Here is a 21,378-nt window from a genome sequence, read left to right as displayed (position 1 = left end):
CTGGATGTGTTCTCTATCCCTTTGACTCTGTGGCTTTTCCCCCACTTCATATTTCTCTGCCAGGTGCCTACATGTTGCAGAAGCTGATTGAAGAGACAGATAGGTTTGTAGTGTTCACAGAAGAGGAGTCAGGTGTGAGTGACCAGTTGTGTGGCATTGCTGCCTGCCAGACGGATGACATATATAACCGAAACTGCCTTATTGAACTGGTCAACTGCCAGGTACCTTCTCTTTACTAGAGCACCTAAAGATAGGGCTAGACCATAGTCATATGTGTTTACCTCTCCCACCTCTAAATAAGAATAGGTGGGTAGAGCTCCAAAAAATTGTTCTAACAGGTATCATGGATAATCACTTCCATTACTAAAAACCAGTAGCGTGCACTCAGTAAGCCAGAATTAGACCCAGCTGCAGTCATTGGTACAGGCCCTTTCACTAACCTTCCATATTCTTTGTGGCCCTGGTGCTGTGACTCTGCTTCTGTCTCTGGCGTAGATGGTTCTTCGTGGAGCGGAGACAGAAGGCTGTGTCATTGTGTCAGCTGCCAAAGCCCAGCTGCTGCAGTGCCAACACCATCCAGCCTGGTATGGTGACACATTGAAGCAAAAGACATCCTGGACTTGCCTACTGGATGGCATGCAGTACTTTGCCACCACTGAAAGCAGCCCCACTGAGCAGGATGGCCGACAGCTCTGGTTAGAGGTTAGTCAGCAGGGCTGGGAAGGCCCGTTGTATCTCCAGTTTTCCATAGTTGGCCCCTTTCGCCAAAATAGCTTGCAAGATCCTTGACAGTACCTGTTGCTACCAGGTTGGCAGAATAATGAGGCTGATGATAACACTTGAATGTAGAAACTGTTGGCAGTCTCTGGCCTGTGATCTGTGAACACATAGTGCTTTTTCTGTTTTTTAAATCTCATACTATTCTATTTCATTGCAAGGGAGATTCTCAGTTCCCTACATGAGAATAAAATGGGTTAGAACTTTTTTATTTTTGAGATTGCTGACCCCTATTAATAAGATCACACTAATCAGCAGGCAGCCGAAAAAACAGGCAGTAAGTCAGAATTTTAGATAAGCTCTCTATCTGCCCTTTCTCTCATCTCTCTGATGAAGATGATTGGTCATTTCAGCAAATCGGTAAGGTTGAGTAGAAAGACTGCTTGTCTAGGAGGCAGGTTATTATGTGAGTTCTGATTTCACCTTTGCTGTTTTAGTAGCCATGAGCCCTTGGGAAGTCACCTTTATTTGTAAAATTGAGTTAATACTTCACTCTCAGAAAACTGTTGAAAGGATCAAATGAGAACGTACTTTGAAAAATACAAAGCTTCATTCAGATGGAAAGTAGTCTTATTTGTTTTTTTAAATTTATTTATTATTTATTTTTGGCTGTGTTGGGTCTTTGTTGCTGCGCGCGGGCTTTCTTTAGTTGCGGCGAGTGCGGGCTTCTCATTGTGGTGGCTTCTCTTGTTGCGGAGCACGGGCTCTAGGCGCGCGGGCTTAGTAGTTGTGGTTTGCGGGCTCTAGAGCACAGGCTCAGTAGTTGTGGTGCACGGGCTTAGTTGCTCTGCGGCATGTGGGATCTTCCCAGACCAGGGCTCGAACCCGAGTCCCCTGCATTGGCAGGCGGATTCTTAACCTCTGCACCACCAGGGAAGTCCCAGTTTTATTCTTTTAGGTCAGTATGTTTGAGGAAGCCTTAGTGTATGTCAAGATAATGTTTTTGTTAGAAGGTGAGATTGTGAGCAGTTGGCAGGGACTAAGCTATAAATTTTCTTTTCAGCATCTTGGTAAAACTAAATTTGTACTATAATTTCTGTGATATAATTGCATCAGATTTATTGGGAGATCTAATGGTTATGAGATGTACCTAGCCAATATTCTGCATTGTGGTTACTTATTTAACAGGTGTTAAGTGTCCGCATTGTGCTGGGCATGGTACATTCAGATGAGTTACTGGATCCAGCTACATCCGATTAGGACCAATGTGAATACTTCATTTTTCATTCTACTCAATGGGGATAAAGCTAATCCCTCTTCCCTCCTCCCTGGCTGGTACTTCTTACTCCAATGACCTTAAGGCTCAACCCCAAGTATAAGTTATATGAGTTATATAAGTAATAAGCATTTAATCAGATGTCAAGCCAAGTAAGGGTCAGGTTGTTGGTAATATGAAAGGTCCTGCTGGTATATTACAGTTGTAGTTCAGGCAAGCAGTACCCTTTACCAGTAGTCTCAGGAGATAGGCACAGAAGGTGGCAACTACTCACGCAAAGATAGGCAGGATGAACTATAGAAGATCTGACATTTTCTGGGCCTCTGCTTCTTTTAGGCATGCGTTCTTTTGCAAGTGAACTCGTTTTTTCTCAGGCTGTGATATTAGCATTAGAGTGGAATGTCCTTGGCTTAGGTGGGAAAGACTTTGATCTTGCCTTTCCTATATGAATTTTTTTGTGACTTGACAGATTGTTTATGTTCTTCTCATATCACTCACTCTATTCACTTTGACTTCAGCGTGGCAGAGAGTGTCAAAAGAATTCAGTTCCGTTCCCCCATGGCAACAGTGTCACAATGGTCTGAAGACAGAAAACAGCAAGAACACAAACACACGAATACCAAAATGGGTGGGAAGTCATTGGTTTTGATGAATTTTTTTTGCCCATGACATGATTTGATTTTTTTCCATTTTTGAAAATTGTGATAACATATACATAGTATAAAATTTATAAACATTTAAAAAAAAAAGAAAGAAAAGAAAAAAGGGACTTTCCTGGCGGTCCAGTGGTTAAGACTCCGTGCTTCCACTGCAGGGGGCAAGGGTTCCATCCCTGGTTGGGGAACGAAGATCCTGCATCCCACGCAGCGTGGCCAAAACGAAAGAAATAAACTTAACATAAAACTTATCATCCTAACCATTTTAAGTGTACAGTTTAGTGGTATTAAGTACATTCGTAATATACAACCATCACCACCATTCATCTCTGAAACTATTTTTATCTTGAAAAACAAACTATACCCATTAAGCAGTAACTCCCCACTTCCCCTTTCCCCCAGGTCCTGGCAGTCACCATTCTATTTTCTCTCTCTGTGATTTTGACTACTCTTAAATACCTCTCTTTTATATATATATATAAATTTTAGGTGTCTCATATAAGTGGAATCATATATATTTGTCCTTTTGTGACTGGCTTATTCACTTAGTATAATGCCTTCAAGGTTCACCCATGTTGTAGCATGTGTTAGAATTTCCTTCCTTTTTAAACCTGAATTCCATTGTATGTATAATACCACATTTTGCTTCTCCATTCATCCACTGATGGACACTTGGGATACTTCCATATTTTTAGCTATTGTGAATAATGCTGTTATGAATATGGGAGTACAAATTTCTCTTTGAGACCTTCCTTTCAATTCTTTTGGGTATATAACCAGAAGTGGAATTGCTGGATTATACAGCAATTCTGTTTTTAATTTTTTGAGGAAATTCCACAGTGGCTGTATCATTTTACTTATCAACAGTGCACAGAGTTCCAATTTCTGCACATCCTTGCCTTATTTTCTAATTTTTTTGGTAGCCATCCTAATGGGTGTGAGGTGGGACATGATTTGGTTTTAACCTAGCTTGTATTTTTCTGGCCTGAGGCCTGGCAAAACGTGCATGTAACTCAGTTGGGTTTGGAGAATTGGGTGGTTTGGGTCAGGAGAGAGGGACATATGTCCTTTACCCTGGGAGATTCTTCAAGCTATTCCAGGCAGTGAAAATCTAGATAGTGTTAAACTTGTATAGTGGATATAATGGAGATATATAATGGAGCTTGTGCAGGACAAGCTACTGGTCCCCCAGGAGTTAAAGGTGCCTGTATCCCTGTCTTCAGGTAAAGAATATTGAGGAGCACCGGCAGCGTAGTCTGGACTCTGTGCAGGAGCTGATGGAGAGCGGGCAGGCAGTGGGAGGCATGGTTACCACTACCACAGGTCAGTTCTCACCTCTTCCCCCATTACGTGGTTAGGAGCAGACATGCATCCTTAAGGGGCCTCATTTCCTTACCTGTTTGTAAGATTAATGTGTGTGGAATAGGACCACTTTGTGTTAGGCTATGTTGAAAGCAAGTGTCTGGAGTTCCCTAGACATCACGCATAGCTGGGAGGCTCTCACAATACTTCTTCTGAGAATGTCTTTCTCTTACCTCTTTCCTACCTCTTCGCAGATTGGAACCAGCCAGCTGAGGCGCAACAAGCCCAGCAAGTCCAGCGGATCATTTCACGCTGCAGCTGCCGAATGTACTATATTAGTTACAGCCATGACATTGATCCTGAGCTGGCAACTCAGATTAAGCCACCTGAGGTTCATGAGAACCAGGAAAAGGAAGATCTCCTAAAGAAGCAGGAAGGTATTCAGGCTTTGAAAGGCTTTTAGGAGAGGACTAGGGAACTTGTGAAAGCAGTTATTTCCTTAGTGGTTTTGAGGCAGAAGTGTTACTAAGAGTCCCAGTGTGCCTAGGGCATTAACATTTCACTTTGCTTTACATTTTTAAAATTCTGTTAGGAGAGAATAGAACTGGTATAAATGGGGGACTTCCCTGGCGATCCAGTGGTTAAGATTCCGCACTTGCACTGCAAGGGGTGCGGGTTGGATCCCTGGCTGGGGAACTAAGATCCCACATGCTGCGAGGGTGAGGCACGGCCAAAAAAAAAAAAAAAAAACTTACTGGAATGAATGGATATTGTTTGACTCTGAAATAAGCACATGTTTCTACCCATGAGCATATCTCACCAAGACCTTTTATGGGGTTAAGTAACATAAGTGGTTCTAGATATGGGTTAGGAGATGGGGTAGACATTTAGGGAGAAACTGAGTCTCTTATTTAGCTGCTAACAATTACCTAGGGGCTGTGGATACCTTCACCCTCATCCACCATGAGCTGGAAATCTCCACAAACCCGGCTCAGTATGCCATGATCCTGGATATCGTCAACAACCTGCTGCTCCATGTAGAACCCAAGCGGAAGGTGAGTATGGGCCCTTATAGAATGCCAGTTAGTCTCACAGGAATCACCAGACCTTGTGCTTTATTTGGGGTCCAGTAAGAAAAGCCATGCTTCAGACTGAAAAAGGGCTTTGTGGTTAGTACATCCTCTTTTAGTCAGCAGCAGCAGTTGAAATTTTAGTTATTTAGGAAAGGTCTGAGTGTCCCTAAGACTGTAGAGGTGTTTACTTGTTTTTCTTGGTCAGTTCTTTACTCAGTCACTTACATACCTCTGAAAACAAACTACTTCCCACTTCCCACCTCTACCCCTACCCTGTGGGACTGGCTTATTGTGAAATCCACATTGTCAAATCTTCTGCATTGGCTCACCCCTTACTCTCACTAATGGTGAGAGAGAAAGTTGAGCTTTCCAGAAGAGATCATCATTTCTTGTTCCTTTCTCTGTTTTACTTTACTACAAGACTTGTCTATTGTTCATTTCCTTTTGCATTCCTTTAGGAGCATAGTGAAAAGAAGCAGCGGGTCAGGTTCCAGCTTGAGATCTCTAGCAATCCTGAGGAGCAGCGCAGCAGCATATTACACCTACAGGAGGCTGTGCGGCAGCATGTGGCCCAGATACGGCAGCTGGAGAAGCAGATGTATTCTATCATGAAGGTAGTCTCCCGGGCAATCTGAGGACAGGGAAGTCTCCTAGGACAAGGGAAATCTCTCAGTTTCTCCTTATCTGGCTCCCTAGTCTTTGCAGGATGACAGCAAGAATGAGAACCTGCTTGACCTGAACCAGAAGCTTCAGTTGCAGCTAAACCAGGAGAAGGCCAATCTACAGCTGGAAAGTGAAGAGCTTAACATCCTCATCAGGTGCCACAGCATTCTTTCCAGCCCTTTTCCAGTGCCCCAGCTGGAGTCGATTTCTTTTGCCTGTGTTCTGATAAGTCTTTAGGTCTAGTGTGTATTATCAAAGGCTGATGTAGTAGATTCAGGCACCTTTTCCTGAATGAGTCTTGTTGGACTTGGCCAACAGGTTGAGAACAGGAGAGCCCTTTCTTAGGATCCTTACTAGAGTACCGCCGGGGAAAGGAGAAAAACAGGTAGTTCGGAAAGATCATTTTTGTTGCCTTGATACTGTGCAACTAAACTAAAAATAAAATGTCTTGAAGTTGATCAGTAAGGAACACAATTGCAGATACAATCATAGGGGTTACTAGTAGGAACAGACTACTTTTTCAAGAAGCTGTAGAACTAAAGATGGGATTTGTGCTCCCATGGCCCAGGGTTTGAGGAGCAACAAATCCAGTGAAAAAATTTAGGGAATAGCTGTTCTAGAATAGGTCCATCTCTGGGTTTACCTCCTGCATCATTCTAGGGCATTCCGCCCCACCCCTAACGCAAATGCTGTTGCCCTTATTGGCTTTGACCCTCCTATCTATTTATAGGTGTTTTAAGGATTTCCAATTGCAGCAGGCCAACAAGATGGAGCTGCGAAAGCAGCAAGAAGATGTGAGTGTGGTCCGCCGCACCGAGTTCTACTTTGCTCAGGCACGATGGCGCTTGACAGAGGAAGATGGACAGCTGGGAATTGCTGAACTGGAGCTGCAGCGGTTCCTCTACAGCAAGGTATTGGGTGTATACGGTCACACAAAGACAGCTGTATTGAGAGGCATTGACCTTTCTCAGGAGTCTTAACTCACAAAAAGAGATAAACAAAAAGGGACTGATTATTATATGACTGTTAATGATGGTATTAATGGTTATTAATAATGATAGAAACATGAGCAGAGAGTGCCGCTCATACACATTTGCTTGTAATATTAAATAATATATAGATGAGCTTGATCAAATGCTTCCCTCATTGAATAAGGTTATCCCTAGAAATGTGGCTCAGAGGGAAGTAACCTTCCAAGTCCAGCTTAGAATAGAATCATTAATTCTATATTGGCATTCAGCTTTCCTGCAGTTACCCATGGCGTGGAGGACAGGACATTATTCATTATTCTTCCAACCCCCCAGGGCCATTTGGAAATAAGTCGAGACCAGTTTTGAATGTCACAGTGACTGGAAAGTACTGCAGGCACTTAGTGCCTTGGCCATGAAAACAAATGATATATGTAGCAGTACTCTAGCAAGCTCCTGAGAAAAGCTTATTATAGTGGTTTGGGGGTGGGGGTGGGGGAATCTGTCTTTATAGGTGAATAAATCTGATGACACAGCAGAACATCTTCTGGAGTTGGGCTGGTTCACTATGAACAACCTCCTCCCCAATGCTGTCTATAAGGTAAGTCTTATTTCCCTATTCCTAGCCCATTCCCATGCTTCCTAACACTGGGCATTTGCAGTGACCCTTCCACATAAACCTACTATGGGAAACAATGGGATCTGAGATGGTGGAAGCTTGCCCAGCTTAGCAAGACCATTGCTTCGTCTCTCCTCTGCAGAGGATTTGTGGGTTGATTTATTACTCTTTATTCTACAGGTAGTCCTGCGGCCCCAGAGCTCCTGCCAGTCTGGGCGACAGCTAGCTCTTCGCCTCTTCAGCAAAGTCCGGCCCCCCGTTGGGGGTATTTCTGTTAAGGAGCACTTTGAGGTTAGTAAACAGTCCTTTGGGGACCCAGGAACAAAAGGCAGTTAAAAACTATCTGTGCGTTGTTATGTTAGGGGTAGGTAAACAGAGGGATGATGTCTGAGCTTAATTGCTTCTTCAGCCTTTTTCCTCTTTAGGTAAATGTGGTGCCTCTCACCATCCAGCTGACACACCAGTTCTTTCATAGAATAATGGGCTTTTTCTTTCCTGGACGAAGTGTGGAAGATGACGAGGTTGGTGATGAAGAAGATAAGTCCAAACTGGTGACTACTGGTGAGAACTTTAATGGTGGAGCTCCAGAAGACTGAGGTAGCAGCCCCAGAGACAGCTGAGGCTTCAGCAAGAGGACAACAGCTAGTGTACTTGCTTTTTTATAGGAATACCAGTGGTGAAGCCTCGGCAACTGATTGCAACAGATGACGCAGCACCACTGGGCCCTGGGAAGGGTGTGGCACAGGGCTTGAATCGGAGTTCTGGGGTCAGAAGGTCATTTCGCAAAGCACCTGAGGTATCAGACATGCCCCTGATGATAGAAAAATGGGAGAGTCTTGGGGTACACTGTTTGGCCTGGCTGGGGATTTCTTTCTGTTTCCTTTGAGTCTATTCCAGGGGTGAAAGGAGATGGAGATGTTTGGGGTCCTGAGTTTCCTGTGATGGCTTCAGGGGCACACTCTTCTTTCCTTTCTTTCCTAGCACCCTGTGGATGATATTGACAAGATGAAAGAGCGAGCTGCCATGAACAACTCCTTCATCTACATAAAGATCCCACAGGTTCCACTGTGCGTCAGCTACAAGGTCTGCCCTTCCCCAGCACTTTTTAAATTTCATTTATTTATTTATTTATTTTTGGCTGTGTTGGGTCTTTGTTTTTGTGCGAGGGCTTTCTCTAGTTGTGGCGAGCGGGGGCCACTCTTCATCGTGGTGCGCGGGCCTCTCACTGTCGCGGCCTCTCCTGTTGCGGAGCACAGGCTCCAGACGTGCAGGCTCAGTAGTTGTGGCTCACGGGCCTAGTTGCTCCGCGGCATGTGGGATCTTCCCAGACCAGGGCTCGAACCCGTGTCCCCTGCATTGGCAGGCAGATTCTCAACCACTGTGCCACCAGGGAAGCGCCCCCAGCACTTTTTAGAACAGTATGGGAACGGCACCGCATAAGATCAGAGATTAAAAACAGAGATAGTTCAGCTTGTGAAGCTTGTCTGTGGGTGATAAATCTGTTCCCTCTGCTGCCCTCAGGAATCAGTACCAGACTGAGATAAGGGGAAATAGGTATCTGTAGGTTGCTGCTGCAGGAAGGTACTAGACTTGGACTCACTGGCTTGGACTAAAACTGGCAGCTGATATATTTTTTTCTCTTCTCTTCCCTCCCCCTCCTGCAGGGTGAGAAGAACAGTGTGGACTGGGGCGACCTTAACCTGGTGCTGCCCTGTCTGGAGTACCACAACAACACATGGACGTGGCTAGACTTTGCCATGGCTGTCAAGAGGGACAGCCGCAAAGCCCTGGTTGCCCAGGTATCCCGGCAGAATTCATGGCTGTTTGGTTAGCAGGGGCTGGCAAGCAGATCCTCTGCTCAGGAGCATTTCATTGTAAGATGCATGTATTAACAAGCAGCCTTGGGAAAGGGGCAGGTGAATGAAGTGAGTGACTTTTATCCCTGTCCTCTCCATGACTTTGCTCAGATGGTTAAACTGAATGTTTACTGACTGCTGTATATATGTTAACTACTGTTGATTTTTCGGGAAGTGAGGGCTGGCACAACTTCATGTTTAGAGTGGGTTCTAATAGACTGTAAGCTTCTTGAAAGCAGAGATCATTTTATAATTTGAATTGCCCCATTGTGCCTTCATGTAAGTTTGATAAATCTTTACTGACTTGGTCCACTTGATTTATTTTGCCTGTCTCATTAATATTTACCTTCCCTTTTACTCCTCTCTAACCTATCAGGTAATTAAAGAGAAGCTAAGGCTGAAGCCTGCAGCAGGGTCTGAAGTCCGGGGAAAGCTGGAAACTAAATCGGACCTCAACGTGCAGCAGCAGGAAGAGGAGGAGAAAGCCCGGCTCCTCATCGGTTTAAGTGTGGGCAACAAGAATCCTGGGAAGAAGTCCATCTTTGGCAGGCGCAAGTGATCCGGCAATTCAAGAGAGGCTGCAGTACAGGATCTGACTCTGGCTCAGGCCACAGGGACTTGTGGGGTGGGAGGTGCTTCCCTTCATCCATTAGGATTTGTGGGGGTCAGGAGCCCACAGGGTACTGTGGATAGAGGCGCTGCTCTTTAGCAGCTGGCCTGTTCCTTGCAGAACATGGTGGATAATAATTCTGAGTTCTACCTCACACTGATCAGCAGGCCCAGGGCCAGAGAGGCATCAAGAGAGCAAGGCCCAGGGAATGGCCCCACGGCTAGTATCTGGTTCCCTTGGGTTCAACTGAAAGGGTGGGGGGACAGCTCTGATCAAGTGTGATAAATTTTTATAAATAGACATATATAAAAAATATATATATATTTGTAAGTGTAACTGCTCTCCCTCTGTGCCAGAAAGTGGAGGGGAGGGGCTGATCTTCTGTTCCTCATTCCACTGCCTTGTATGAAAGAGGTATTAGTGCTGTGGGGGGAATCAGCCCCTCCCCAATCTGTGCCAAGCTCACTTGGGAGAATGGCAGTAGGAGACACAGCTGGCTATGGGTCCCTCTCCCTGGGGTATCCCCTGAAAAATGGTAAAAAAAAAAAAAAAAAAAAAAATCATTTAAAGAGAAAAAATATATTTTAAATTTGATGCTGGTTTTTTTTTTTTTAACTGTATTGAGTGCATGGTTTCAGCCTGTATCCTTTTCTCCCCATCAGTCCAAGACACCTAGCTGCCACCCTAATGAGGGTGGCTTCTTCTCTCCTGCCTGAAGCTGTGTCACAGATACTTCGCAGCTCTGACGTGACATTGGTCCCAGGCTGATAGGTCTCTGCACATTTTAGTCCTGGCTATAAGCCATTCTTAACCAGGGGTGATAGCATTTGGGGATAAGGGTGAGGTTTGGCTGCATCATTTGCATCTCTAGTCATGAACAACAAGGGAAAGAGGCGGGGCTCATGTGTAATGCAGCACCAGGGGAGGAACTGCTTATGTAACTGGGACAGCAGATTTAGCGGGAGAGAGGAGGCGCAGAGGCTTGGGCATGGGAGCAGTGAGTTGTCGGAAGGGGCAACATGCCCAGATGGCTGCTCCTCATAAGGTAGGGTGTGGGGCTCTGGCAGCTTGTTTAGGGGAGGTGAAAGGCATGAGCTTGAGGCCTGGGAACTGGTAATAACAGTGTTGTCCACTGTGGGGGTGGGGCAGGGAGGTGTTACCATCAAAGTATTTGTGGTAGGTGCAGTACTGAATCTCTGATGCCTTATCGGGAAAATATCCAAGTATTACTTTCCTAGAGGATTTTAATTGTGTGCAGGAAATCCAGACCTTGGCGTGAAGCAAGGACAGTAGCAATTTTGCCTGGGGTTCAAATTTACATCTCTAGGGTTGAGATTTGAGGGAGTGCCTGCTAAATGGGCAGAACCTGTAATGCCCCAGGGGCAGCAGGTTTAGTGGCTCCCTTGGTTCTCAGCAGGGTGGCAACATCCAGGGCCCCTGGGTCCCCCTGGGTCCGAGGCTAGAAGAGCCTCTGGCCAGGTGTGGGGACCACCAGGTCAGGTCTGAAAGAGTTGCTGTGGGGACTACAGGGGCATCAGTTCCTGCACCAGGAGCCCCTGGAGCCAGCCCCACTGCTAGTAGAGAAGCCTCTGCCTGAGTGGCCAGTGCCTCAGTTCATCAACCTCTTTCTGCCGGAGTTTCCTATTAGGCCCCTTAGGGGGCATCAGCAGCTGAAGGTAGGTCAGTGGAATCCCTGGAAGGGGTCTCAGTCTTGGGGAGAAATCTAGAAACAATCAGTCTCAACTGCCCTGTTCTCCACTTCTCTGTACAGATTTTAGGCCTTGTGGCTAAAGGCTCCTTTGGAACTGTCCTCAAGGTGCTAGACTGTGGCCAGAAAGCAGTATTTGTGGTGAAGGTAGGGACCTAGATACTCTTCCACATTATTCTCTAGTCCCTGCCTCCAATCTTTATTCCAGAAAGGTTGGGAGGAATAAACAATTTAATACACTATTCCCCACTAGGAGTCATCACTCCTCTCCTTTTATAGGTGGTGCCCAAGGTAAAGGTCCTACAGAGGGACAACCTGAGGCAGTGCAAAGAGGAGGTCAGCATCCAGGTATGCACAGAGCCCTGGAAAGGATCCTAGGAAGAACCAAACCACAGGCGGAGAAAGCACCTTTCTTGTCCAACTGTCCTGCTTTTCCTGACTCTGACCCCTCCCTCTGCTTCAACCAAGAGATCCCAGGAAAAGTAGCTATCAGTAGAGTAATTCTAGGTACTGCCAGGGAAATCTCTCCAGCATGTCCAGTGTGTTCCTTAGTACTGGGATTACCAGGCAGGCAACCTGTACTGAGAGGTGGGGCAACAGCGTCCTTTCTGCACAACAAGGTAAATCCTGACTTCTTGCCTGCCTTGATCCTCAATGACCCTGATCCTAACTTCCTGTTTTCTTGTCCATAGCGACAGATCAACCATCCTTTTGTACACAGTTTGGGGGACAGCTGGCAGGGAAAACGGCACCTCTTCATGAGTGAGTGACTGGATTCTCTCCTCATTCCCAGGGGTCCTTCTACCATACTCCCCACCTGAGATTACCCATCCCTTTGGCTTGTTCTGCCTTTGCTCTGTTCCCCTTTTCATAGTACTTCTCTCTCCCAGAGGGAGAGGGAACAGCAGGTGGCATCAGTTTGGGCAGGAGGCATACGATGCCTTGAGCCCAGGCATAGTAGCCCCCAAATACTGCCTAGACTTCTGTTACTTTGCAGTGTGTAGCTACTGCAGCACAGATCTGTACTCCCTGTGGTCCGCTGTTGGCTGCTTTAGTGAGGCTTCCATCCGCCTCTTTGCTGCTGAGCTGATCCTGGTGCTGTGTAAGTGAAACAGGAGTGGTAATAGAAATGAGGGAAGAATTAAGCAGGGAGGGAGGCAGAAGAGAATTGATATTAACTCTGGAGGTCAAAGAACAGGGATAGGAATGAGGTGGGAGCTATCAGGGAAATTGGAAGGACAGGAGAGCCTCAGCACACACCCCACGCTTGCTGTCATCCACAGGCTATCTCCATGACTTCGGCATCATCCATCGAGATGTGAAGGTAGTTAAATGCTTTTTCTTTTTGTTTAAGGAGGGACTTCAGTAAGATGTTCCAACAGGTCCAAGAAGGCGGGAGGAGTTGCTGAGAACAGTTGACCTTGGGGCCCTCATGGGTGTTAAGGATTTGGGCAAGGGCCCTCCAAGTATAGACTTGGATGCTGAGCTAGGGCATCTTCTTCAGCTGGGGGGTATAGTATACATGATGAAAGAGGACTGAAAGGAAGAGGATGAGTAACTTCTCACCTGTGATTTTTCAGATGGAGAATATCCTTCTGGATGAACGAGGTAAGTCCTTTTCTTTTCCTAGTCCCAGAATGAGAGGTACCTCAGTTTGGAAGTAAGTCATGGCTGATGAGGGTTGGAACAGAGTGGTGCTGATGGCTTGCTTTTCACAGGCCATCTGAAACTGACAGACTTTGGCCTGTCCCGCCACCTGCCCCAAGGAACCCGAGCCTATACTATCTGTGGCACTCTTCAGTACATGGGTGAGAGAGAAGCTAAAGGTGGTGGGTAAGCATTGGGCAGGAGGATAGCCAACAGATATCAGTGACAAGTATCTTTCATATCCGTAGCCCCAGAGGTCCTGAGTGGAGGGCCTTACAACCATGCTGCTGATTGGTGGTCCCTGGGTGTCTTGCTTTTCTCTCTGTCAACTGGAAAGGTGAGAGAATGGTAGCAATGTTGGGCAGAGAAGATAGGAGTTGCCCTGCGGTGGGAAGAAAGGCCACCTTGGGAAGCCTTGCCTTATTTTTACTAAGCAATGACACCTTCCCACCCCTTAACTCAGTTCCCAGTGCCCGCAGAGAGAGATCATGTGGCCATGTTGGCAAGTGTGACCCACTATGACTCTGTGATCCCAGCTTCTCTTAACCAGGGGCTCTCACTCCTGCTCCATGAGGTAAGGGTGGGCATGACTTTCCTTCTTGACTACAAAAACCATTCACTTCTTTCCCTATCACTGAAGTGATACCCCCCATTCCTCTGATTAATTATTAAGGGGGGATTCCAACTTGATCAAGTACTACCTCATTACTTGCCTTCTAACCAACACTTCAAATTTTATTCGAGTTCCTGGTCCTCCAAAGCTCGTCCCCTTCCACAGCAGGTCACTTCTGAGAGAGTGGGCTAGTGCTGCTCTCTTACCACTACTACTACTTTATTCCTACCTTTGCCCCCAGATTAGCCTGTTTCTCCCACTTTTACATATCCTCTACTCTTTTGGGTTCTTCTCCCTGCCCTCCACAGATCCATGAACTTCTTTCTCCTTTTCCAGCTTCTCTATTCAGTCCCTTTCCTATCCCAGTCTCTCATCCTTCATGCTCTATTTCTCTTCAGCTGTTATGCCAGAATCCCCTCCACCGTCTACGTTATTTGCATCACTTCCAGGTCCACCCTTTCTTTCGGGGTGTGGCCTTTGACCCAGAGCTCCTACAGAAGCATCCAGTGAACTTTGTCATGGAGACACAAGCTACCCAGCTCAGTCCATCACCGGAGTCCACGTTCTTCAAGGACTTTGACTGTAATCTGGAGTCCTTCCTGGTGCACCCCAGCCTGGCTTGAGCTCCTCTACTGTAGTTGGGGCTCATCTGGGAACCTGAGGACCTCCTCTACTGCCAATTCAGTGTGACCACCTTGATGATTCAGTTTGTTTTTACGCTGTAGCCTCTTATCATTCTGTTCCTCTAGGTGTTGGACCAGAGTTCACACTGGGCATTCTGTGGTTGGTAGTCACAATGCCCTAGTCCTTACCCCATCATACAACCCATCTCTCAATTCAACATCTCAGATCAGAGTGTGGACCTTTTCCTTTGTTTCATTTCTTGTTTATACCCTGCAGTTTTTAGCCAGAATTTTATTCCACTTTTCCTTCTCCTTGTTTCTGTGCCATGTTTCCTTTTGTGAGCAATAACAGCATTTCATGGGTTCCCAAGGTGCTGCTATTTATGTGTTTAATAGGCTTGTCAGAAGCAGTATGAATGTTTTTCAGAGTTCTCAAAAGCTGGTATTTGTTTCAACCCCTAAATATGCAGGTAAAACATATGATCTGGGGGCTCAAAGTCAGTCTAACTTTTAAAAATTTAAAAAGTGAATCTAATAGCCTACTGTGAGGAAGAGAATAAGAAGTGAAACATGAGTGGGTTAAATGTCTTCTCTAGGGGGTAATTGGAATAGCTATACACATTTTTTCCAAAATAAAACCTCTTTGAAGGACACAAGGATTCTTAAACTGATCACTTCCCTAGATGGCCCAGGTTTCAGTTGGTGATGGGCAAACCAAGGGATTAAGAGGCATGATATCAACCTTGAGATTTAAGATCAGAGATGTAACTCAAGAACCTTTTCCTTTAGGAAAATCATCTGGACCTTAAATCTGTATACATTTCTGGCCTTTGTGACTTCTTTTCATTTTTCTTAAACCAACTTCTTAAAAGTTTCATTTTCGTTATTCTTCAGTTATATCTGATCTCTCTTTCCAAACCAAAGAGAGTCTGGGAAGTATTCTGAGTACTATTTATTAATTTTGTCCCTGGATTAAGCCAGATTTGCCCTGTACATAGCTGGCATTTTATTGGCCTCTGCAGAACTGCTTTTTCTGAATTGTACTTTGGCAATCCATATGAAAATCCCTATGAAATTTAATTGCTGTGGATACTGCAAAGGGTGTTTATCATTATAATTCATAATGTTCTATATAAGGATGCATGGAAGAAATATTCTCTGAACCCAGTTATTCTTTTCCTGAATTGCTGGTTGGTTTTTACCTTAAAGACAGTAAATATTCAACTGACTCTATTTTTCTTTTCATATTGATGCTAGACCACTTAGAGCCCAGTTTGTGGCCCACTTCCAGCAAGTGTTTAGGACCTCATGTTATGTTTTGTATGCTAGCCACATTCTTGGTTCCATCATCTTCCTTTTTGACCTTTACTTTCCTTATTCTCTTCTCATTTTTCTGTTTTAGTCCTTTTTTTTTTTACATCTTACTAGATTATCTCCATCTTTGTAAGCCTTTTAGAATGAAGTTGAGATATAAATAAATAAATGAATGTATCCTTGATCCTTTTGATTATCTCACTTGTTTCTCTTTAGAGACTTTTTAGGCTTTATTACATATTTTTAAAGTTATAATGACCAGAACTGCCACATTGGATAAAAACCAATACTGGGGGCTTCCCTGGTGGTGCAGTGGTTAAGAGTCTGCCTGCCAATGCGAGGGACACAGGTTCGAGCCCTGGCCCGGGAAGATCCCACATGCCGCGGAGCAACTAAGCCCGTGCGCCACAACTACTGAGCCTGCGCTCTAGAGCCCGCAAGCCACAACTACTGAGCCCACGTGCCACAACTACTGAAGCCTGCGCGCCTAGAGCCCATGCTCCGCAACAAGAGAAGCCACGACAATGAGAAGCCTGTGCACCGCAACAAAGAGTAGCCCCTGCTCACTGCAACTAGAGAAAGCCCGTGCACAGCAACAAAGACCCAACACGCCAAAAAATAAATAATTAAAAAAAAACAAAAAAACAATACTGAATACTAGAAATGGGAATCAATGGCTTCTAAAATAGTAGTTAAGAGTATTAGATTGGGGCTTCCCTGGTGGCTGGGCCCGTGAGTCATGGCCGCTGAGCCTGCGCGTCCGAAGCCTGTGCTCTGCAACGGGAGAGGCCACAGCAGTGAGAGGCTCACGTACCGCAAAAAAAAAAAAAAAAAAAAAAAAAAAAAGAGTATTAGATTGGAATTTAGGAGACCTGGTGCCTAGACCCACCAATAAATATTTCGGTGTCTTTATACAAGTCATTTTAACTCTCTGGACCTAGTTTCCTAATGTATACAACCACTGGTTCTTCATTGTGGGAGATAGGTTTCAGATTTCTGTGATGCTTCTTCAAAGGGCAGATGCAGATGATTTTATGATACTGTGTATCTGGCCCAGTGTTAATTAATGTTCAGATCGCCCAACATTATATAGCGTCTCTGGTCACAGCAGCATATTGGTTTAAGGTCTTTAGGACATGGTTAACATAATGTCACTAGGGTCCCTTTCCTGGGTCATGTTAGATAGCTTAGAGACCAGGATCATGTAAGTATAGTTTGAATCATTTCTTATCAAATGAGAACATTTTTAACATACTCTCTTCAATCAGTGGTGCTTACAGCAGTGTTTCTCAGGGTAGAGTGGAGGCAGTGACGGAAAGTTTCACAAAGTATAATTTGAAAAAGCACTGACTCCACCCCATACCTACCCCAGTTTTGATATGCTCATCCCTGGAAGGCATTCTTTCCTGCCACCCTCAACCCCCATTCGGAATCACTGACCTAAAAATAAATACCTTCTACTTATTCACATGACATTCATTAAAAAAATTTTGTTTTATATACAACCTGAAATGATCTTTTAAGTTTAGCCCTACATTTTGATTTTTCATTACCTAGAAGAAATCAGATACACTTTTAAGTATGGATATTTTGCTCTGTACTCCCTTCTATCTTTTCTAAGAATTTAAGATTAGTCTTATAAATAACAAGGACCTACTGTATAGCACAGGGAACTATATTGAATGTCTTGTAATAATCTATAATGGAAAAGAAACTGAAAAAGATTTTATATATACACACATATATATATATACCTGAATGACTTAGCTGTACACCTGAAACAACACTGTAAACCGACTATACTTTATTAAAAAAAAAATTAAGTCTTAACACCAAACCTTATATTTTTCTTTTAGAAAAGTGTCCTTTTAGTTCTACTCATTGTTTCTTACCTCTAACCTAAGTTACTTTATCATACATTGACCAGTTCATTTGTTCACTTGTTCATTGATTTAACAAACTGGTAATCTCAATTCCTTGGCTTACTTCTTTAAATAGAGTCTTCAATGTAAAAGTCTTGTCAAAGCTTTTTTGAAAAATTAAATAAAATCATATTCACTGTATTATTAGCCCCTGTTACAGGCTGAATTGTGCCCCCTCCCCATTGATATGCTGAAATCCTAACCCCTGTACTTCAGAATGTCATGGTATTTGGAGATAGGGTCTTTACAGGTGTAATTAACTTAAAATGAGATCTTATGGGTGGGCCCTAATCCATAATCCAATATGATTGGTTTCCTTATAAAGCGGGGCGGGGGGGGGGGGCGCGGAACTTCCCTGGTGGCCCAGTGGTTAAGAATCCGCCTGCCAATGCAGGGGACACGGGTTTGATCCCTGGTCCGGGAAGATCCCACATGCCATGGAGCAACTAAGCCTGTGCACCACAACTACTGAGCCTGTGCTCTAGAGCTCGTGTGCCACAACTACTGAGCCCTCGTGCCACAACTACTGAAGCCCGCACGCCTAGAGTCTGTGCTCTGCAACAAGAGAAGCTTCTGCAATGAGAAGCCTGCGCATGGCAATGAAGAGTAGCCCCCGCTCGCCCGCAACCAGAGAAATCCCGCGCGCAGCAACGAAGACCCAACACAGCCAAAAATAAAAATTTTAAAAATTAAAAAAAAAAGAAAACATTTACATAAAAGATGAATGAATCAATCAAGATAAGAAATCCAGATGCTTTGAAAGGAAAGATAACATCTTAACCTCATAAATGTTTTATCTTTGTATAGCCAAAGATACCATTAATAAAGTCAATGGACAAAAAATAGATCTAAAGAAAAATATTTGCAATGTGATGGCAGTTAATGTCTAAATACAGAACTCTTACAAATTAGAAAAGAGAAATAACCTATTTTTTTAAAAAGGACATGGAATATGAAGTGATGAATGAGTTAATTAGATCTATATCAGTTGACTTAGAAGGCTCAATACAAGACATTGAGTGGGAAAAAAATGCAGAAGTGTAAGAAATGATGCCATTTCTGTAGACGACTCTCAATGCTTACTTCCCCTCCGCGCGCGCGCGTGTGTGTGTGTGTGTGCGCGCGCGCGCGCGCGAGAGAGAGAGAGAGAGAGAGAGAGAGAGAGAGAGAGAGAGAGAGAGAGAGAGAGAGAGAGAGAGAGAGAGAGGGGGGGGGGAGAGAGAGAGAGGGGGGGGGGAGAGAGAGAGAGAGAGAGAGAGAGAATGAAAAAGAGAACCTGGGAGGGAGAGGGGAGTAATGCAAATGTAATGAGAAGAGGAAAAAAAAGGCACTAGCTCTCAATCCCAGAGACCCCAGTCTGCACGTCAATTAATTTGGGTAAAAAAAAAGCGTGTGTAAATAAAAACAAACAAAATCCTTGCGTGTGTGTATACATATGTTGTTGTTGTTGATTTTTGGCCGCATGGCTTGTGGGATCTTAGTTCCCTGACCAGGGATCGAACCCCGGGCCCATGACAGTGAAAGCGCCGAGTCCTAACCACTGGACCACCAGGAAATTCCCTGCATATGTTTTTATAAAGGCATACACACTATTCGTTACCTCAGGCAGGTAGAATGGATGGGGGAGGCTGTGCCTTTAATATGTCTTTGCATTGTATTGTTTCACTTGCTACAACGAGCATCTCTTATTTTTTATAATTTGAAAAACGCCAAATGAAAAATATCATGCAGGGAGTTCCCTGGTGATCGAGTGGTTAGTTAGGATTTGGCACTTTCATCTCCGTGGCCCGAGTGCAATCCCTGGTTGGGGAACTGAGAGCCCACAAGTCACGGAGCATGGCCTCCCCCACAAAAAAAATTCATGCAAAACAACACCAACAAATTAATTCTGCTTATGTTGCCTATTTACAATAGTATTGTCCCTCTCGTCTACCCTCCATATCCCTCCTAATTTGCTGCTGGAAGCACTATATCTCTTTGGTTACTCACCTGGCATCTGACATACCAACTGCAACAAGGACTAAGCATTCCAAGTCACACTTTATATAATACAAGCTTTTACTACTGGCACTTAAGAGTTTTCTGTCTTGGTTTTTCTGCCCCTTTCACCCTTGTTTTATTTGTTGGACCTTTTTGATTGACCAGAAGTACATATACCTTGGGATTCCCTCTGCTAAGTCTGGGGGAATCCCAGGCTCAAGTCTGTGTTCTGTTGTCTTTCTCCCAGTTTTCCAGTCAAGCAACTGTTCTCTCTAGCGTCTTTAGGTTGCACCATTATGTTTCTAAAGCGGTGTTGTCCAACAGAAATAATGTAAGCCTCATAAGTAATTTAAAATTTGCTAGTAGCCCCATTAAAAATTAGGTAAAAAGAAACAGATGAAATTAATTTAATGTATTTTATTTAACCCAATGTATCTAAAATATCATTTCAACATGCAATCAATATTTAAAATAAGATATTTTATTCTTTTCTTTTTTCATACGAAGTCTTCAAAATCTAGTTTGTATTTTACACCTATAATACATCTCAATTTGGACTAGCCACATTTGAAGTGCTCAATAGCCACATGTGGCTAGTGGCTATGGTACTGGACAACACAGTTCTAGAAAAGCCCATCCCCTGAGGGCCCTGAAGTTCGTAACATTATAGTTTTTCCTCTCTGGGTTATTGCCTTTTCCAAATTCATTATGACTTAAGAGTGTAAATAAGGTGCCGTGAGCGTTCAAAGGAACATACTTCATCATAAACTAACTCTGGGGACTTCCCTCGTGGCACAGTGGTTGAGAATCCGCCTGCCAGTACAGGGGACACGGGTTTGAGCCCTGGTCCGGGAAGATCCCATATGCCGTGGAGCAATTAAGCCCATGTGCCACAACTACTGAGCCTGCGCTCTAGAGCCCACGAGCCACAACTGCTGAGCCTGAGTGCCACAACTACTGAAGCCTGCGCACCTAGAGCCCGTGCTCTGCAACAAGAGAGGCCACCCAATAAGAAGCCCGTGAGCCGCAACGAAGAGTAGCCCCCGCTCACCTCAACTAGAGAAAAGCCCGCACGCAGCAAGAGACCCAAGGCAGCCAAAAATAAAATAAATTAATAACGTTTAAAAAAATTATATTAAAAAAAGCCTGTAACTCTGAATACTTAACTTTAGGCTGTTTCCAAAAATCAATCCCACCTCCAGTAGCTAATTTCCCACACAGAGGGGTTTCAAGCGAGAGGAGAATGCAGTAGTCGGTAGTATGGGTGGCAATCTTGACTCTGCCATTTTACTACCTGTGGGCATTAGGCAAAAGACATTATCTGTGACTCGGTTACTACGTCTGTAAAACGGGGATATTTACGGTGCCTACTTCATATGCCCTTTTGGGGATTAAAGGAGTTAAGATATAAAAGGCATTTGGAAGAGTGCCAGGTGCCTAATAAATGTTCAATACTTGTGAGCTATTATCGTTCCAGTAAACTTGTTGCGGACCCTGAGTTAAGTCCCAAGAAAAGTCCAGAAATTCTGAAGAGGCTAAATGACAGCGCAGGCTGAGAACCACGTCTCAGGCCATCACGGACGCAGGACCTATGCGCGGACCGAGCAGCCTACGTAAAAAACGCTCCACTCACCTTCCCTTCTATACCCCCGACCGGCTCCTGCCGGTCAAGGCTGAGATAGCTGAGGGAAACCCGAGGAGAAACTTCCTAAGGCCAGGCCACGGGGACAGCTTTTCCGACAGGGTGTGAGACTGGCCTACTCGAAGCAGGAGGGATGGACTCCTCAACTGTCCAACTTCCCGGTCACCCTCTCGGAGGTGAGGCCGAAAG

General features: G+C 44.7%; 2 protein-coding genes across 7 annotated transcripts in view; both read left to right on the top strand.

Moving 5' to 3' along the window:
* BLTP2 (bridge-like lipid transfer protein family member 2) overlaps window positions 1-12,322 on the top strand; it is a 28,878-nt gene extending 16,556 nt beyond the window's left edge. For 2 of the 6 annotated variants that reach the window (XM_060290000.1, XM_060289998.1), the window contains exons 25-41: window positions 64-221; window positions 496-702; window positions 3,873-3,972; window positions 4,206-4,388; window positions 4,885-5,006; window positions 5,483-5,638; window positions 5,721-5,842; window positions 6,418-6,598; window positions 7,170-7,256; window positions 7,455-7,565; window positions 7,700-7,835; window positions 7,940-8,070; window positions 8,256-8,357; window positions 8,939-9,073; window positions 9,507-10,785; window positions 11,512-11,595; window positions 11,728-12,322. In XM_060290000.1, coding sequence (XP_060145983.1) covers window positions 64-221; window positions 496-702; window positions 3,873-3,972; window positions 4,206-4,388; window positions 4,885-5,006; window positions 5,483-5,638; window positions 5,721-5,842; window positions 6,418-6,598; window positions 7,170-7,256; window positions 7,455-7,565; window positions 7,700-7,835; window positions 7,940-8,070; window positions 8,256-8,357; window positions 8,939-9,073; window positions 9,507-9,689 — 2,114 coding nt within the window. In that variant the 3' untranslated portion in view covers window positions 9,690-10,785; window positions 11,512-11,595; window positions 11,728-12,322. Of the gene's footprint in view, window positions 1-63; window positions 222-495; window positions 703-3,872; window positions 3,973-4,205; window positions 4,389-4,884; window positions 5,007-5,482; window positions 5,639-5,720; window positions 5,843-6,417; window positions 6,599-7,169; window positions 7,257-7,454; window positions 7,566-7,683; window positions 7,836-7,939; window positions 8,071-8,255; window positions 8,358-8,938; window positions 9,074-9,506; window positions 10,786-11,511; window positions 11,596-11,727 lie in introns of those variants that run through there. The other 4 variants (XM_060289999.1, XM_030862014.2, XM_030862019.2 and 1 more) reach the window with 4 other exon arrangements.
* RSKR (ribosomal protein S6 kinase related) lies at window positions 10,725-15,829 on the top strand. The gene is given in 13 exon segments (XM_030862028.2): window positions 10,725-10,785; window positions 11,155-11,184; window positions 11,186-11,416; window positions 11,512-11,595; window positions 11,728-11,796; window positions 12,141-12,210; window positions 12,446-12,550; window positions 12,732-12,772; window positions 13,029-13,056; window positions 13,167-13,256; window positions 13,344-13,432; window positions 13,559-13,669; window positions 14,107-15,829. Coding segments are annotated over 13 exon segments (1,230 nt in total). The 5' UTR covers window positions 10,725-10,728; the 3' UTR covers window positions 14,332-15,829.
* Window positions 15,830-21,378: the final 5,549 nt, after the last annotated feature.

This window comes from Globicephala melas, chromosome 20, assembly GCF_963455315.2.
Source record: "Globicephala melas chromosome 20, mGloMel1.2, whole genome shotgun sequence".
NCBI lineage: Eukaryota > Metazoa > Chordata > Mammalia > Artiodactyla > Delphinidae > Globicephala > Globicephala melas.
This window is presented reverse-complemented; position numbering and strand designations above follow the sequence as displayed.